Source organism: Pararge aegeria, chromosome 27 (assembly GCF_905163445.1).
Source record: "Pararge aegeria chromosome 27, ilParAegt1.1, whole genome shotgun sequence".
Taxonomy (NCBI): domain Eukaryota; kingdom Metazoa; phylum Arthropoda; class Insecta; order Lepidoptera; family Nymphalidae; genus Pararge; species Pararge aegeria.
This window is the reverse complement of record NC_053206.1, coordinates 1,460,289-1,479,771: the sequence shown is the minus strand read 5'-3', so window position 1 is coordinate 1,479,771 and position 19,483 is coordinate 1,460,289. Positions and strand designations below refer to the sequence as shown.

Genomic DNA, 19,483 nt, shown 5'->3' with positions numbered 1-19,483 from the left:
TTAGCTTATTTTTAAATTATTCGAAAGATTTCTCGGAATGAAACCTCTTTAAATATCTATGTATTTTATGTGTATGTTTAAATAGTAATATGTATTTAAGTTTATATATTGATATATATATATATATATATTGATATTTATATACAAATATATAAATATATGTTTTACTATATATATGTAGTATTAGTGTGTAATGTTTATAATTAGCACAATATAATTATTGCACTATCCCGTTTTCTCTAATATGTTTCTTCAACCAAAGGTTGTCTGGAGGAGATCGCTTCAAGCGATAAGACCGCCTTTGTGCATATGTATAGTTTTTATTTTTTATTTTTTTGTTAACCTGATTTTATATTTGTATGTGCAATAAAGACTTTTTCTTCTTCTTCTTCTTCTCTTTAGGAAGACTATTGTATAGTAATGCCCCCTCAACCTGTATACTTTTACTGCCATACTTAGTTCTAGTGTCGGGTACCTACGCCTCATAAGCGAAGCGTTAAGGTGATGCTTTACTCCAGATATAAATAAATATACTACGACACTACACACATCGCCATCTAGCCCCAAAGTATGGAGGGTAGAGGTAAGGAGAGTCATCTTATATGGGAGAAAAGTTGAAAAAGTGTCCAGTTGTATGCGCTAAATAACAGTTCAAAAATCCTCCACAATGGCGCTGGTGGATGCACAGGGTATGGTATGAATGTAGCAATCGTAGATGAATTGAAGTATGCCGAGTTAAAATTTATTATGTCATTATCGACTAAAGTAGTTAATTATTGAGAATTTCAACAACTTACGTTGTACAAAATATTGTGGTAAATATAACCTTACTTCCTTGTTTATTTTTCAAGCCTACTCTAACAATGTTTGGCGCTTCTTTTAAGAGTTACCTTGATGCAAATGTGGCGCCATCCTAATTTAATACATTTTGACGGACACTTTTTCATATACACAGATGATCCTCCTTACCTCTACCCTCCATACCCCAAAGTAAGCGTAGCTTGTGTTATGGGTACTAAGATGACTGATAAATATTTTTAGGAATACGTAATAGACATAAAATACTTATAATATACATATAAACACCCAGACACTGAAAAACTGCGCCAATCGGCCGTCGATATACAAAAGTAAAGGACTTTTTGAAACTAAAAATGACTGTATTTTATAATATTGTCACATATATATCGAGAAAAAACATTCGTTTAAACGAATATGATATTTAAAAAAAAAACAATTACTTATTTGTTTTAAAGTAAAAGAAAAATTAAATTAAAAAAATATTCGAGGACGTCCGTTACTTATTTGTCTTACCATGTAAACAATCTATACATTGCTTTTTAGTTCGAAGTAAAGAAATAGAAAAAAGAACAAGTTTTTTTTTTTAATCTTTGAAACAAAACCGACTATAGAGTAATCACTCCCGGTCCAAGGAAATAGAACCCGGAATACTGCTAAGCGAAACAATAAAGCTATTTAAGTACCTCTTAGACATGTTATTGAGTTATTGATTTAATTTAATTTACATTATTTATACATAAAATACTTCGCATGTAGGGTTGTCACTAATGGCAATGACTTATTCCTCTATAACATAAAACAGCTGCCCGAGACTTCTCCTGCGTTCGTAGAATCCAGGTTTATTTCTCCGGGCCCTGTTAAATCGTCGTGTTTGTCACAGAATTTAGAACATTGAACAGTGCAAACGCTACGCGCACGTTTTTTTTTATGTTTCGTTTATTTATGCGACCTTTGCTCCGAATAAGTGCCAGCTCACGATTGTCGTGATATAGCTATGCTATTTTGTTTTGTTTTTTTTTTTGTGAGTGACGCTGTCTTCAGCACGGCTAGCATGGGCAGGAGACAATTATATCCCTGGGGAAAGGATAAAAATGTCAAAAGGCAAAAATATCTTTACTCAAGTAGTTGGTAGGCCCATAGTTGGCACTTTTGATGCGTACATGAGAATTACACGGTAGTGAGATGATGGCGATAACCTTATTCGTAAACTAAAAACTAAAGCAACGAGGGTTCCAAACGCGTCTTGGTCTAAGAAGAAGCCCACAACAAACTTAGCCGGGTGTTATTCTTTTTGTTATCAGCATCTCACATTGTCATTTAAAATTATTAGAAGGGCAACCTGGTTATAGCAATAATTCACAACGAAGTTTTTTTATTGATTATGTATTCCTTCATACTATAATAGGACTTTTCTATAAGCTTACGTTTAATACAAACTTTGAACTTTTTAAGACGTGTTAACTAACTTCTAACGCGTGTACATAAGTACACACATGTTTTTTTTATTTGAAACCTGCGCGACTTCGACTCGCACATGGCCGATATTTTTAGTTAGACGGCGCGAGGAAAGTTTATTTGTCTCACGGGCTATCTGAAAAATCTACGCAGACCTATTTAGTGACAACCTCGACGCTAAAAACAACCCCGAGAGACCGAGGTTTTTTTTTCTATAAAGCAACATTAATTTGATAGATATTGACACAGTTGATATTTTATGGTTAGCAGTTTACATCAAAAACCTGTCTGTGTTTTTTCATTTTTTACTTGTGTCAGACTATCGTTATAATAAATTAATAAATTAAACGTAAATAATGGTTGCGGAATAAAACTAACGCGATTTTTTTTCATGTCAATGAATTATAAGGGTTTTTGCTTGAAGACCACAACTTTTATTTTGGCCTTCTCTCTGTCAACCATTTTAACAATTTTTTTTTTAATTTGAATTCTGAATTCAAACGCTGCGCGCTGGTTACAGTAAACTGACATCCTTGCTGTATCAATCAATTGATTCAACATATTGGTAACTAGCGCCCTTGCCCGCGACTTCGTTCGTGCTTTTTTGTCTTTTTAAAGCATCCCAGTTTATTTCGGAGATTTATTGCATTCAATTGAGGTGAAGTTCCACAGATTTATTTTAAGTTCTTATTATTAAAATCGGGTGTACATTATAAAAAGAACTGTATACCTAGTTCTTACATTTTTTAAACGAAATGCGAGAACTTCTAAATTAAATGTCCAATTGGAATTAATGAAAAAGTATTTGCTATATATACCCTTGATTATAAACTCTCAGGCATTCAGGTTTTGATGATGTTATCTTTCACTCACAAAAACGCACATTACTTCGGATAGTGGTCAGTGGTCTAGTAAAATATTTAAAAAAAAAATGCGTGTCTTTTTGTGACGTGACTATACTTTGGTTCTTATCAGCCATGGACTAAAGTGTCGCTATGCTATGGGCCGTTAGAATGTTTTGTTTTTAAAAGTGGGTTTGTATTTTCTTTGCTTTGATTTAAAGAGATTCCTTTATTTCAAAGAATAATACACAATTAAAACTTACGAGTGTTTATTAAAAACAATTGTTTGTAATGATATTATATGTGCGTTTTTAAAAAAATATTTGTGAATGCCATTTTGAAATTAAATCAAAATGGCCTGTGGTTCGCTCCATACAAAAATTTTCATATTGGGGTTATAAAAAAAACCCCGTCTAAGTAGGTTAGGGCGCATTGAGAACCCTCCTAGCTTTATTTTTAAGTTAACGAAGTTTCACACAGTTGTTTAGATATTGGTTTTAAGTTTTTTATTTTTATTTTTTTTTAGTAAAGTTTATAGTTTTAGTTTGAATAATGACCACAATCTTCGAACAAAGCTTGTTGATAGTGATGACTGATGAATCAACCAATAAATCAATATTATGATACTGGAATATGGTACATATGCAATAGGGTTAATAATTATTAATTGTCAATGTCAGTGTCAAATAATTATATATTAACAAATTTCCCGCGTCCTACGTCCTCGTTTATTTTAAAAAGGTCTAGGTTTTTTACTAGTTTGAGATAAAAAGTCTATGCTACTCTCGATCCTTATGCCAAAAATAAAGTTGATTGGTTACTTAGTTAGAGTGGAAGGACAAACAAATAAACAAAAACACTTTGGCATTTATCATATCAGTTAGGATCATAGATTAACGTGTGCTAGATTAAGCGCGTAAACATGGTTTTTTAAAATTAATTACACTGGTTAAATTTCATATAAGCTATTGTAATTTCTGAACTAACTGGTTGTGTCAGTGTCAATACTCTGTGGGTGTCAATGTTAACTGCCAAATAGGGATGTTATAGAAAGGAACAAAATCGATATGAGTTCCTGAAATAATCGATACATGTTCTTTTCAGTACACCTTATTAATTTTCAAGAAACTGATATAGTTAATAAAACTTCACGTTTTCAAATCGATCTACTCCAATATAATTAAAATTATTCGAGAAAGCTATTATACATTTAATGTATTGGACCTATCCGAATAATAATGTTTCAAATCTGAAATCACATTAATATAAACAAAGAACACTAATTATTGAGATAAAGGTCAAACATTTTTTAAACGAATAGGTATTTATACTTGCCTTTAAAGTATATCAAAATAATCATGACGATAATCATAATTATTAATATAAGAGATACAGAGGACACTTACTAGTAAAATAATATTAAATGTCTGTCTGTCTTGTCCCTTTACTCTTTTGAAACCCTTTGGTTTCAAAGTAGAAAAACTTGAATCTTAATTTTACCGTTGATTGATAGCTGATTCTATGAGTGCACAAGCATATTCACCGTTATTGACTGGTTATAGAAACGATAACTTATATAATGCATAATATGACGATTACAGATATTATCTATGAATCGCTAAATAATCGATTCTTCTTACAGCAGTCAAACGAATTAGACATTTCAATGGATCAATAATATTCGAGTTTTCAGTTGAATTTTATCATTAAATTGTGTATTAGAGGGGCGTTGGTATCTCAAATTGATCAAGGAATAGTTCAAGTAAGTATTCTCTGATTTTATGGCTTTACACTAGTTTAAGAATTCATTTTTAGTGCAATCATTCTGTCGTAAATTTCAAACTAAAATCGCCTTAAATTTTTTTCGTCCTAAATTATTAATAAAAATCTCATAGTTTCACATTCAATATTGTTAGGAATGTATGCGTAGTTACGTGATACTATGGATTTTTTTGCTATGCTAATTTTGTTGACCCATAAAAACTCCTTTCCTTTAACCATCTTCAAGAAGGATAGTTTGATTTGAGTCCCACACCAAAGGAGTAAAACTAACTTGGTTAGCATGTTTAACTACGGATCCTGGCCCTAGGGTCCGTAGTATTATTGGGTGTATGTTATTATTATTATTATTTTTATGTAATAGACTAAGCAGCTTTCGCTGATGCGTCTATATCATTTCTTGCGCTCTTTGTCTTTTTGATGTTTATCCAGTCTATTCTTAAACTGATTCAGTGATTCTGCAGTCACTACATCTTCAGGCAAGGCATTCCACATTTGTATAACTCTATGGCTGATAAAGTGCTTGGAAGGATTAGACAATGCCTGCTGATATTCAAGTTTGAGACCATAGCCCCTTAATCTGGGGTTAAATTTTTTTGAAAATATTTCCTCAAAATTTGGAATGTTGTAATACTTATTTAATATTTTATAAGTTTCAATGAGATCGCCTCTTTCTCGCCTACTTTTGAGGGTGCTGAGTCCCAGGTTTGCAAGCCTTTGCTCATATGAAAGATTTCTCAATTCTCTTGGCAGTTTAGTGGCTCGGTATGTGTTATTTTTTTTTTTTTTAATTTATTGGTAATAATTGATGGCTCCATTACACTATAATGGTGCATTCTGCAAATATTTCAACAAAGATCATTCAATTTTCTATCTTGTCACAATACTATTATTGATCAGTGTGTGTTTCTTATTTGTAATGTGTTTATATAATGATGATTATGATGACAATGTATGTTTTTAAAAATTCAAAATTAAAAAAAAAAAAATCATTTATTTCAAGTAGGCCTAATTAATAAGCACTTTTGAAACGTCAAGCCAGTCTGTATGTAGTGAATCTACCACCGGTTCGGAAGGCAGATTCCACTGAGCCGGCAAGAAACTCAGCAGATTGCTCTTTTCCAACATCATTTTAAAGTTAAACGATCTTTGGAATTTTTCTGTTTTGTGAAAGATGAGAGCGGAGTGGCCTGCTTCCAAGCAGCCTTGTCTTTAAGGAATTCATCAATCATGTATTAACCACGATTTGTTAAATGTGTTTTAATATATTGTTTAAACTTAGGTAAAGGTTAATAATACCTTCTAAAGTCTAATATTACCTTTGGTATCACATTATAAAAGTATGTTCATGTTTTAACAACAGAACCATGGCAGACCCCTGGGTGATACAGCCCCATGAACACGCCAAGTTTGCTGAGCACTTTCGCAACTTGGGCCCCATCAATGGAACCCTGACTGGGGAGCAAGCCAAGAGGTTTATGCTGCAGGTATGTAACTCTCCCGACCTACTGATCTATTAACGCACATCTCGAGCCACTAATTTTTATTTACACTTTTCCTGTATTTTTATGTTGTGTGCGATTAAAGTGTATTAATTAATTCATTCATTCTTAATTTTTTTTTTTTAATTCTTACATTCAAATCATGCATTCTTTCTTCTGAATTTGTTTGTTCATTCATTCATACATTCAAATAGTTGATTCTTTAATTCTGAATTGGTTTCATTCATTCATACATTCAAATCGTTCATTCATTTACCCCCGAAAATCCTTACTTCACTGATTATATAATGTACATGCAAAGTTGGATGGCTTGTTTGACCTTAATTCACACGCTAACTAAGGAACCAATCTCTATGCCAAACATCAAGATTATGTTTGGCATAGAGTAAGTCGACTGAGAGTTAGTTGAGGCACTGAGCAGTACAATAACTGCTTGGTGCCTGAGACAGTTGTGTTGCCATTGATGACTGAGAGGTGGTCGCTAACTATGGGCCTCAGATTCACTCAGCGGGCGATGGAGAGAGCTTTGCTAGGAATATCTCTACGTGGTCAAATCAGAGATGAGGAGATCCTTAGAAGAACTAGAGTTACCAACATAGCTCAGCTAGTCGCGAAGCTGAAGTGGCAAATGGACGTTTGGGTCTTAAGGTGCTGGAATGGCGACCCCGCACCGGTAAAAGCAGCGTAGCTCGGCCCCCAACGCGTTGTACAGATGACATCAGGCGAGTCGCTGGGAGCCGCTGGGGGCAAGCGGCCCAGGACCGTGTATTGTGGAACTCCCTACCAAAGACCTATGTCCAGCAGTGGACGACCATAGGTTGAAATGATGATGTACTGCACCTTCAGAATATCCAGTGCCTTCTATGTGTAGTAGACCCACAGGCCTCCCGTGTAGAGGTTTTTATGACAGCGTTATTTTGACTTCCTTACTGCTACTGATCAAGTTTTATGTTTTTACAGTCCCAACTACCCCCGCCAGTGCTGGGTCAGATCTGGTCCCTTGCGGACACCAACGCAGATGGGAAACTTGACCTGAAGGAGTTCTCCATTGCTTGCAAGGTAAGATGTTACCCTTATATCATCAATCTAATTGTAGTATTTTTTTTTTTCTCAATTTTTTTTTTTCAATTTTTTTTTTTTCAATTTTGTTTTATTTAATTTTTTTTTTTTTTATTTATTTATACTCTTTATTTGTACACCACTCAGAAAAACGAGACAAAAAAAAAGAACAAACACATGAACAATGAAGCAGGATACAAAAGGATATTTAGCGGCTATTTATCTCAAAATGTTGTTATGCAAATTCAAATTCTTTTATTTGCATAAAACATTGTAGGTATACATGTTTAGTCATAATATATGACATGCAAATCTTAATTTAAACAAATTCATTTATGTAATAACTAAAAAAAAAACATCAAAATAAACAAAATCAAAATAATCAAAATAGTCGGCTGAATATAATAAAATTTCATTAATTTTACTGTATAAAATAATAAACAGGGAATGTCAATTAAAAAATAACTAAACTAGTAATTATATTATATTGAAAATAGCAGTGCATTGCTCTACTGGGATCGAACGATTATCACTGACAGGTATATTACAGCTAATAGACCTGATATAGTGCTAGTCGATCGATCAGTGCGCCGTGCAATAATTGTTGACATTTCTGTTCCACATGACGATAATCTGGTGAAAGCTGAAAAGAAAAAAATATCTAAATACTTGGACCTTGCTCACGAGATTACCGCCATGTGGAATGTTGAGTCGACCGTTATTGTTCCGATCGTCGTTTCAGTCAATGGTCTTCTCGCGAAAAGCTTCGACCAACATCTCAAGAAGCTTTCGCTTGGTTGTTGGACCAAGGGTCGGATACAGAAGGCAGTAGTCCTTGAAACGGCGCGTATTGTGAGGAGGTTCCTCACTCTGGAGCCCTGACCACCGGTTGCTTGGGTATTCAAAAGCCCCGCAAGCGGAGGGTGGAAGTTTTTTTTTTTTTATAAATTTTTAATAGTGTTTTTTAATTTATTTTTAAGCATTGTTAATAATATAAAAACAAAAAAAAAAAAAAAAAAAAAAAAAAAAAAAAAAAAAAAAAAAAAAAAAAAAAAATAATAAATGATAGAATAAAAAATATTATATTATCCAAGAACTCCCTTACCGAGTAATAGCATTTATCAAAATCATATTATGATAACAACTTTTAGAACCGAGTGCTGTTTTACATGGTGGGTAAAAGGTGCATGCTGAGTTAGCCTTTAAGTGGAGTGTACAACATTATAAAGCAATTGTTAAATGTGTCCATATATTAAGATAGGTTGTATGCACGTTGGCTTCCAAATGAATAAATAAATTCACTAGGACAGGGCACGTGGCGTGCACTTGATATATGCACAAAATCGCTGCCTGGGTTTTTAACTGGCAACGGAGGAGGATTTTGCCATTCCTACCATTTTACTTCTTTATGCTTTCCCTGGCCATAATCTTGTGTACGCCACTGGGACACGGGTGTCCTTCCAATAAGAGGGGTTAGCTGTATCCTAAACCTGATTGGCTCTCGGCCAATCTGCATTTAATTTAGTTTTTGGCCGAGAAAACCTGCAGGACTAAGAGTACTCCACAACATTCTCAAAGGCTTGTGAAGTACTCTCAGTTTTGCAGGTTCCTTCGAGATAAACTACATCAATGTTAAAGCAAATATTTTAAAACATATTTATTATTAGGCTGGCGCAAAAAAAACTACTATTTTTATTTTTAGTATCACGTGAAAAAATATCTCTCTTTTCTTCTCGATGTTTTATAAGCACTCCTATTTTTGAACTGTCAAACTGTCAAATACAGCTTTTATTTACTAAAATTTAATGATGTCAGTTTATTGTTTAAATAAAATAAAGCAAAATCTAGCCCGGCGAAGCGGGCTGGGTACGCTAGTATATCATAAAATTTTTAAAAGGTCGCTCAGTATTTTTAAAATTTCAAAATTCATCAAAAATCGATAACTTAATTAAATAAAAGGAAAAAATTATGGAATTTTAATTTGAAATTAAAAGGTCGCTCGACATAATCCAAATTAACGCACTTGCAAATTAAAAAAAAAATCTGAGCGACCTTTCAAAATTTGATTTTTTAATTGAAACTTTCAGGAACTTATTTTTTTTTGTCTATAAAAATATACAAATAAAAAATAAGAGAATAATTATTTGTTTTTTGATGATTTTTAAATTGCCAGTTTATTTGCTGTAAGTTTTTTTTTTTTTTCAGATAATAAACCTTAAGCTCCATGGAATTGAAGTGCCGAAGACTTTGCCGCCATCTCTACTCGCATCGTTGAGTCCAACAGGTAAGTTATCTTTGCTTTTACAAATTTCAATAGACCACTGTATATCGGCACAGGCACTTATGAAGCGTTCATACTTATCGTCACCATTATTGTGAGGTGATAGTGATAACTACATTCGTTAACTTAAAACTGAAGCTAGAAGGGTTCCAAACACGCCCCGGTCTAAGAAGAGCCTATGACAAAAGTATCCGGGTTTTTTTTTGTTAACACCATCTCACTGACAAATTAATATAATTCATACCCAAGCTATATTTAGCTATGAAGTCCATACCCAAGCTATTTTTATCTTTCATATTATCCTTAATTTTATAATAGGATTTTTCTATAAGCTTACGTTCTACATAAACTTTAAACTTATTGAGAGACATCTCACCAAGTTAATCCAGCAATTTGATATGAAATAATACAGAATTTCGCTAGAATTGATTAATAATTTTATGCAGCCTTATAAACTACAAGTTTATTTTTTTCTTTTAATATTAATATTATAATAGTCCATTTAAAAAAAAAAATAACTTTGCCAAATGACAGTTTGAAAAATTCATACCGAAGCCTTTAACGTGATAACGTCTTATAAATGAACGCAGGCTGCACGCACGAAAAAGCATGACTCATTGTCACGTTCCGCACGAGCCGAGCGTGCGAGCGAGAGCGCAGAACAAGCGATAGAGAGGCACGATTAGCTTTAGCGTTCGGTTTGTGACGCATCTATCTCTCTTCCACTCGGACGCACGTTATCACGTAAAATTATTGTATGTAAACCGACTACAGACAACCAATTTTATTTATATAGTTACGAAATAAATAATGTATGACAAAAATTTTGTATTCCACCAAATTGTACACTCTTGCTCTAATGTGTTTACATCTCTAAACTACTTTTTCTTTGGCGTACAATAAAACCATACCGTTAATTCATTTATTGATTCATTATTCAAAAGACAAATTTTTTTTCGTTACAAATTAATGTATGTCTGTCTTTCCCAGGTGCTAAACAACAATTCCCACCTCCGAAACCTCCGATACCACCAATGCCTAACCTAAATCAACCGCTCATATCTAATCTACCCCAAATGCCCCCCCAAATACCACCCCAACCCACCCAGAACCTACTGGGAGATTTTAATTCACCCTCTATACCAGCAAAACCTCCAGTACCCGATCTAATATCAGGAGTTAAACCCCCTGTACCTACCCAACCTATATTACCGAACAATCAATTGATCAACCAATCGATGCCTCAACCGATAGCTTCTCAACCGTTGATCAATCAGATCAACCAACCACTGGTGTCAACCCAACCGTTAAATTCCTCACTAATCGGTCAACCGATGAACACAACACAAAACTTAAACAACACATCGCTAATGTCAAGTCAACCGTTGATTAATACGTCAACTTTGATAAACACGTCAGCTCAGCCGACGAATCAATTGATCAACACCTCCCAACCTACTAATCAGTTGATCAACACATCCCAACCAACAAATCAGTTCGTCAACTCGACTCCACCGAATCAAATGATCAACTCAACGCAATCGAATCAGTTGATCAACTCATCCCCACCGAGTCAAATGGCCAACTCAGCGCCTTTAATACCTAGCTCCCCTCCACAAGTACCTCCCATGCCATCTGGTGTGACTGCTAGCTCAGTGGTTAGTCCAACCAAGCCCGGGGTGACGAGTGTCGCAGGTTCGATTCCCGGACAACCAGTAACATCGACTCCGATTACTGCGGTCAAGAGTGACTCGTTTTCAAAACCGGGTAAGATTTTTAACCCTTTACAGAAGCGTATTTGAATATAACTAAAATTAAATGAAATGGCAGATAAGACAGACTTGACTCTAATCTGTCATATCCGCCATATTGAATTTTGGAAAGGCGTCGTCTGTGGCCACATATTCCACTAAACTTTAACGACGACACATTGGTAGTGGTAGTATTGGCAGTGTGGGAAGGCCACCGTGTTAGCAACACCAAAACGGTGGCCACTGACTACGCCTTTTTGTCACATATTAAAATCTTTGTTATTAAATAAGGGTTAACTTACTATAGACTTTATAATAATAATAATAATAATAAATAAATACTTGGACCTTGCTCACGAGATTACCGCCATGTGGAATGTTGAGTCGACCGTTATTGTTCCGATAGTCGTTTCAGTCAATGGTCTTCTCGCGAAAAGCTTCGACCAACATCTCAAGAAGCTTTCGCTTGGTTGTTGGATCAAGGGTCGGATACAGAAGGCAGTAGTCCTTGAAACGGCGCGTATTGTGAGGAGGTTTCTCACTCTGGAGCCCTGACCACCGGTTGCTTGGGCATTCAAAAGCCCCGCAAGCGGAGGGTGGAAATTTTTTTTTTTTATAAATTTTTAATAGTGTTTTTTAATTTATTCTTAAGCATTGTTAATAATTTAAAAAAAAAAAAAAAAAGAAAAAAAATAATAAATGATAAAAAAAAAAAAAAATAATAATAATAATTAGATTTATTGCATAAATACACGTAGATAATCAGATGTTACAAATTTAGCTTTTGTTGTTGAAACAGTGTATTACCATTAATTTGGTGTGCAGTGTATTACCATTAATTTAGGTAAATTAAATTAATTTATTCTTTTTTTTTTTACTTGTTTTAGGCTTCCGTTTTCTATAAAAAATATCTTTATTCAAGTAGGCCCACAGGTGGCACTTTTGATGCGTACATAAGAACCACACGGTAGTGAGATGATGGCGATAACCACATTCGTGAACTTAAAACTAAAGCTACGAGGGTTCCAAACGCGTCCTGGTCTAAGAAGAAGCCCACAACAAACTTAGCCGGGTGTTTTTTTTTTTTTTTTGTTATCACCATCTCACAATGTCATTTTAAATTATTAAAAAAACAAATATCTTCATTGTTGGGTTTCAGTTTTTGTAAATTCTATTAAAATTACTGTCGATTTAAATTAGGAATTTTAATTTTAGGGTCGTTGGTCACAAGTCCCACTGAAGTGCCAATGGGGGTGGTAAGCCCCCCCCCAGCCGTCGAATGGGGAATTCCCCAGCCGCAAAAACTCAAGTAAGTAAACTTAACATTTTAGGCAGTGGTCGCCACCGGGATGTATATGATGATGCGGGCTAACATTTCCAATAAACTACCAATTGATATTGTAATATGTCTCTTAAAAACTTCAAAGTTTGTTATCAAAATTTAGCTTAATTTGCTATACTCCGCGAAAAGCAGGAGAATCTGTGTGGTGTAATTTATAATTTCTTCAATCCTTATACCCCACACCAAACAGATCTTCGGCAATATACCCTCTACGCACGTTTCGCTCCGAAACCGGAGCATCATCAGGAGATGTTGACTTTACAATGCCATAGGGTATATTGCCGAAGATCTGTTTGGTGTGGGGTATAAGGATTGAAGAAATTATAAATTACACCATACAGATTCTCCTGCTTTTCGCGGAGTATAGCAAATTAAGCTTAATTTTGATAATATATCATGGATTTCCGCAAAGTAACGCCTGCTTCTATCCAATATTCAAAGTTTGTATTAAACGTAAGCTCATAGAAAAGTCCGATTATAGTATAAAGGACTACGCAAACAATAAAAAAGCTTGGGTGTAAATTATAATATATAATATAATTAATTAATACTAACATAGTCGTTTAAGTTGTATTACTAACAAAGGTGGACCTTAGTTGTCTTAATAAAGAGATTATTATTATTATTATTATTGCTCTAACCAGGTTGCTCTTCTAATAATTTTGAATTACATTGTGAGATGGTGATAACAAAAAAAAAACACCCGCTAAGTTTGTTGTGGTCTTCTTCTTAGACCAGGACGCGTTTGGAACCCTCGTAGCTTTAGTTTTAAGTTTACGAATGTGGTTATCGCCATCATCTCACTACCGTGTAATTCTCATGTAATCTACGCATCAAAAGCGCCACCTATGGGCCGGCCTACTTGAATAAAGATATTTTTGACTTTGACTTTTTGACTTTATAAATACCGACACGCGCATAGTACCTACGCTACACGACGTAGCCTAGTAGTGAACGTACTAAAGTGACAGGAGTCAAATTATTTTAATTTTGCATGTGATGTTAGGGCTGTATCTGATTTCTTTCTGTGAAAACTATGGCAGTGTTTTACTCAAAAAATGTTAGGTTTTCGGTTTCGCAGTATTTTTCACAAAGGCGTGTGAAGACCACCAGCACTGGGCTAGCTTGGTGTCTACAGTCTAAACCCAACTGACTCATATGGCCTTGTAGTGGGCCGGTAATAAATAAATAAATAAATATACTACGACAATGCACACATCGCCATCTTGCCCCAAAGTAAGCGTAGCTTGTGTTATGAGTACTAAGATGACTGATGAATATTTTTATGAATAATATACATAAATATTTATAAAATACATATAAACACCCAGACACTGAAGAACATTCATGCTCATCACACAAACATTTTCCAGCTGTGGGAATCGAACCCACGGCCTTGGATTCAGAAAGCAGGGTCGCTGCCCACTGCGCCACTCGGCCGTCAAATGGGTGGATATGATGATGAACGCCCAACCATTTCTCAGAGACAGTACATTATGCAACTCTGAAACCTGTGAAATATTATTCCAGTTTTAATTTACACGTTGCATAAAGATAAATGTTTTCCAAGGTACACCCAACTCTTCAACGCTACAGACCGCGCCAAGACAGGATCAGTGTCCGGTGCCCAAGCACGCTCGATCATGCTGCAGTCACGACTTCCTCAGCAGACCCTGGCACAAATATGGGCGCTGGCTGACCTGGACTCAGATGGGAAACTTGGTGAGTAGCTTGCAACATAGCTTGCCCGTCCGTCCGTAGATCCGGCTCGGAGGACCAAACAGTTTGGTCCTTCGAGCCGGATGGCCAATATTTGTTCGCTCTGACCTATTTTATGTTTTGTATGTTTTTGAGTTTTTTTTTATGTCAATCCCAAACGTCTGAACAGACGTTCAGAAGTTTGGGCTGTAGGTTACATGTCAGTTAGTCAAGACTAAACCTCTTAAAGTTACTGTCTTTTGTCATCAGGCTGTGAGGAATTCGTGCTGGCCATGTACCTATGCGAGAGGGCCACCCAAGGAGAGAATCCTCCCGCCAAACTGCCCGTTGAGCTGATACCACCCACCTTTAGGTAAGCAACTCCTGCGACGTGTGAAATGACTAATAAGAGTCAATATCATAAAAATCGATAAAAAAACTCTTCTAATAATTTTAAATGACATTGTGAGATGGTGATAACAAAAAAAAAACACCCGGCTGAGTTTGTGGTGGGCTTCTGTGGACCAGGACGCATTTGGAACCCTCGTAGCTTTAGTTTTAAGTTTACGAATGTGGTTATCGCCATCATCTCACTACCATGTAATTCTCATGTACGCATCAAAAGTGCCACTTTTGGGCCATACTTGAATAAAGATATTTTTGACTTCGACTTTGACTTTATCATACATGACATGTGGCGTGCTACATACTTTCGTAAAAGCACTGCCTACCCTAAGGCGGATTTTTCTTTTTTTGCCATCTTCCTGCTTTACTCCTAGATGCACGCCACTGCATGAGGCGCCCTCAGCCCGACGATCCCTTCGCTTCTTCGAGCCCTAGGGCTCAAACTCTCCCTAGCAGAGCCCTATTCCGTGGCTCGCCAGCAAGCCCGCGTAACGCTGTTAATATCATTAACACTAATAAAAATTATAAAAATACAAAAAAGCAATGCGTCATCTCTTGTTTCAAACGTGTCTCATTGTAATATGGACCTTTGAGAAAGTAGATCGAAACTGCAACGTTTCCTACTAGATGACGCTACAGTCGCTATAAGACTGATGTGAAAGGCATATACTAATTTCGGCATCGACGGTAGGAGAGCCGTAGCTTAATTGGAGAAAGCGCTCAGGCCGCGATTGCCCGAGAGTCGCAGGTTCAAGTCCTGTCGGTTCCGAAATTTTTTATATGCATTTTAAAATTTATAAAAAAATATCATTAGCGTTAATCAGCTACACACTGTCCGAAAGAAAAAAGTCTGTAGATCGGAAAATAGTATTGGAACAATGCTGTTTAGCGGCACAGCTTACCGAACACTCTCCGCAGACGCGACTCTATATCCAGCATCGGTAGCAACAAGTCGTACGAGGAGAGAAGGAGAGAGAACCTCGCGCGGGGACAGGCGGAGTTAGAGAGACGCCGCTCTCAACTGGCTGACGCGCAAATGAAGGAGAAGGTGAGTTTAAAAATGACAAGAAAAAAATAATTAATTTCTTCTGACTTTACACAGATTAGCCAATGTCAGGTGTAATCCCTACTGATATTATAAATGTGAATGTAAGTTTGTTTGTTTCGCTTTCACGCTAAAACTACTAGACCGATCATCATGAAACTTTGTACACATATTTCTGAAGGTATTAGAATTAATATAGGATGCTTTTTATTACGAAATCAAGCTCAGTTCTTTTGGGTAGAAGGTGTTTGACGATTTTACACCATGAATAATTACTTTTGTACTTTAGAGGTTATAATGTCTGTTTAATTTTGCCCAAATTTCGTGTAGATCTGATGAATGCGATTGGAGATAGAGGACCCAACTCCTCAGCGGCCGGTAGCTAACCCGTCATTTAAGGCTTAGCTATCCTAAATTCATAAAGTGAATTACACCTAAATCGAACGCCACATGTCTTTCAAAAAACAAAAACAAACGCAGACCAAGTCGCGGGCAACAGCTAGTAAGTTTAATAAAAGTTAGGGAAACCCAAAATATAAAATATCAGGAGAAATTGACTGACGAGAAGGGCGGGTAACTTCGCCGTCTATACCGCATATACCGCAATCGCTAGCCGGCCATATAGGCAAATTCTTTTGTGAAAACTAAGCTTAATTTGCTATACTCCGCGAAAAGCAGGAGAATCTGTGTAGTATCATTTATAATTACAAAATTTTTATTTTTGAGATTTCACGGAATCTTTTGGTCCGAATCGATCTCGAAATTGAGAGATTTACATACATACATATACACACACACACACACACACACACACACACACACACACACGCAGACAAACACACACAAATACAGGCATGATGACACTATGATGAAAACTCGATTTTCGAACAACGGGGAGAAACCAATAACTTCCCAACTTTTGAAAATTTTTAATTTTCTTATCGGGAAGTTAAAAATACGAATCCCCATCACGTTAATTCTAAGAACACTTTGTGCAATACGTACTATTAATTATTTTGTTGAGGAAAAATACGTTTATTAAAATACGTTCATAACACCCAACACAGTTGTTAATTGTTTGACATACGGTCAAGACACCATAGAGATTTTTTTTTTTACGTTTATAGACGAGCGCTTGACTGCAATCACACCTAAAGTCGATGACTACATTATGTTTATACGTACTCTTTCTAATGCTAGGCATAACAGGGTCGTGTAAAGCGGGGTATTACTGTACAGTATAACCCCCCCCCCCCCCCCCCTCCTTTAGTCCAGCGGTGGACTATTAATAGTCTTCTAGTAATAGTTCTTTCTTTTACTGCTATCTCTTTTACACTTCTTTAACTCTCCCCCCTCGCAAATAATCCGTTTTTTTTATTTTTCTTTCTCTCGCTTTCTTCGCTAAGCTTGCTTCAAACTTTAATATGTATATCTTTTGGTTTAGTATAAAATAAATATGAAATCTTCACAGAATTAAGAATATACAGAAACCGTGTAACCGTGTATACGTCTAATATTTAGGGTATCAGAAACAACTCCACTTTAGTATGGTTTCTCGAACAATAGCCGTTTGTTCGAGCCGTCACTTCATGCCATTTAGCAGTCGTCAGTAATTATTACCTCTAATGTTCTAAACGTTCACTATAAAGCGGGAAAATGGAAGAAACGTGTGAGCCGTCACGGGACGCCTGGCAGATGTGAAACATCGAAATTGTTTTCTGTAAGTTATTGCAGATATTGCATAATTAAAAGATAAAGCATTACAAATTTCTTCCACAAATTAAAAAAAAAATACTACCAAATGGATAACCACTCCTTTTTGTAAGTCGGTTAATAATGTCTGTTTTATCACAAACGTAGTACTCATTTTTATTGTTACATAGGAAATACAAAAATTCAATCATATAGCGTGGCGATGCGTCGCCACGGTCTGTGTCGCCACGACAATATTCAGGTTTACCGCTATATATGTTTCATATCAAAAAGTTTTGTGAGCTAGCAACATTCCGCGGGTGTGAAGTGGGACGTGCGCGGGGCATTTTCACTGTTTTTGGACACAATACAATAATGACGGAATGAGGATTCTGTATGTTCTTAATTCTTTGGAAATCTTTATATTATCAATGTTTTTATTTGCAATAATTTATTTACGCTTTTACACGCTGTCTCAGGAAGAAGAGGTAAGTAATGGATCACTTGATTCAGTAGTGTTTCACCCAATCTTAAAAAGTTCAAAGTTTGTATTAAACGTAAGCTTATAGAAAAGTCCTATTATAGTATATATAAAAGCTTGGGTGTAAATTATTGCTCTAACCGGGTTGCTCTTCTAATAATTTAAAATGATATTGTGAGATGGTGATAACAAAAAAAAACACCCGGCTAAGTTTGTTGTGGGCTTCTTCTTAGACCAGGACGCGTTTGGAACCCTTGTAGCTTTAGTTTTAAGTTTACGAATGTGGTTATCGCCATCATCTCACTACCGTGTAATTCTTATGTACGCATCTAAAGTGCCACCTATGGGCCTACTTGAATAAAGATATTTTTGACTTTGACTTTGAATCCGTCTCAATATTGGATAGAAGCAGGCGTTACTTTGCGGAAATCCTTAATATATTATGAAAATTAAGCTTAACTTGCTATACTCCGCGAACAGCAGGAGAATCTGTATGGTGTAATTTATAATTACTGCAATCCGTATACTCCACACCAAACATATCCTCGGCAATGTATTATGTACCCTCTACGCACGTTTCGCTCCGAAACCGGAGCATCCTCAGGAGATGTAACACATACAAGTCAAGTATGTTGACTTGACTTGTATGTGTATGTTATGTTGACTTAACAATTATTCATTGTAAAGTCAACATCTCCTGAGGATGCTCCGGTTTCGGAGCGAAACGTGCGTAGAGGGTAAATTGCCGGTGATCTATTTGGCGTGGAGTATTCGGATTGAAGAAATTATAAATTATACCATACAGATTCTCCTAGTAGTTCGTGGAGTATAGCAAGTTAAGCTTAATTTTCATAATACAATCCGTCTCATTTAGTCGATTAGTTCGTTGGCAACGGAACGACAGACCGAAAAGAACTAGTTCGATCTGTTACCCGGTCAGTAGCGGGGTGACAAATCGAACTCTTTATTCCGATCCTATCCCCTGCATATCTGCAGGGGGAGAGACCGGAAATAAAAATTAGTTTGATCTGTCAAAAGCAAGGGGACACAATGGAATGGACACAATATGGAATTGCATAAGACCATTTAATTAAAGCTTTGAAATTCAAAGCTTTAACATCTTATTCCTACCATAAATTAGTTTGTATACTCATTGAGAGTACCGGCGCGCAAGCAAAGCCGCCCATTTGATGTCCCACTATATTGCTGTAAAACATTTTATTAAACGAATCAGACTGCCTTGTGGCGTGGCGATGCACAGTTGGCGTATAAACAAGTAGCCTGGAACTAGAAGTAGAGTAGAACTTATAAGTGAAAAATTTAAAGAAATAAGTATCCTTACGGTAGCCT

The 19,483-nt window shown here is 35.9% G+C and overlaps 1 protein-coding gene across 10 annotated transcripts in view; it reads left to right on the top strand.

Moving 5' to 3' along the window:
• The first annotated feature begins 4,749 nt into the window (after positions 1 to 4,749).
• The window catches only part of LOC120635658 (intersectin-2), a 46,877-nt gene continuing 32,143 nt past the window's right edge, over positions 4,750 to 19,483 (top strand). For 8 of the 10 annotated variants that reach the window (XM_039906735.1, XM_039906729.1, XM_039906734.1 and 5 more), the window contains exons 1-10: positions 4,750 to 4,860; positions 6,241 to 6,364; positions 7,340 to 7,438; positions 9,644 to 9,722; positions 10,710 to 11,486; positions 12,686 to 12,779; positions 14,383 to 14,534; positions 14,781 to 14,883; positions 15,834 to 15,963; positions 18,132 to 18,140. In XM_039906735.1, the coding sequence (XP_039762669.1) occupies positions 6,245 to 6,364; positions 7,340 to 7,438; positions 9,644 to 9,722; positions 10,710 to 11,486; positions 12,686 to 12,779; positions 14,383 to 14,534; positions 14,781 to 14,883; positions 15,834 to 15,963; positions 18,132 to 18,140 (1,563 nt within the window). In that variant the 5' untranslated portion in view covers positions 4,750 to 4,860; positions 6,241 to 6,244. The remainder of the gene's footprint in view (positions 4,861 to 6,240; positions 6,365 to 7,339; positions 7,439 to 9,643; positions 9,723 to 10,709; positions 11,487 to 12,685; positions 12,780 to 14,382; positions 14,535 to 14,780; positions 14,884 to 15,833; positions 15,964 to 18,131; positions 18,141 to 19,483) is intronic. The other 2 variants (XM_039906736.1, XM_039906730.1) reach the window with 1 other exon arrangement.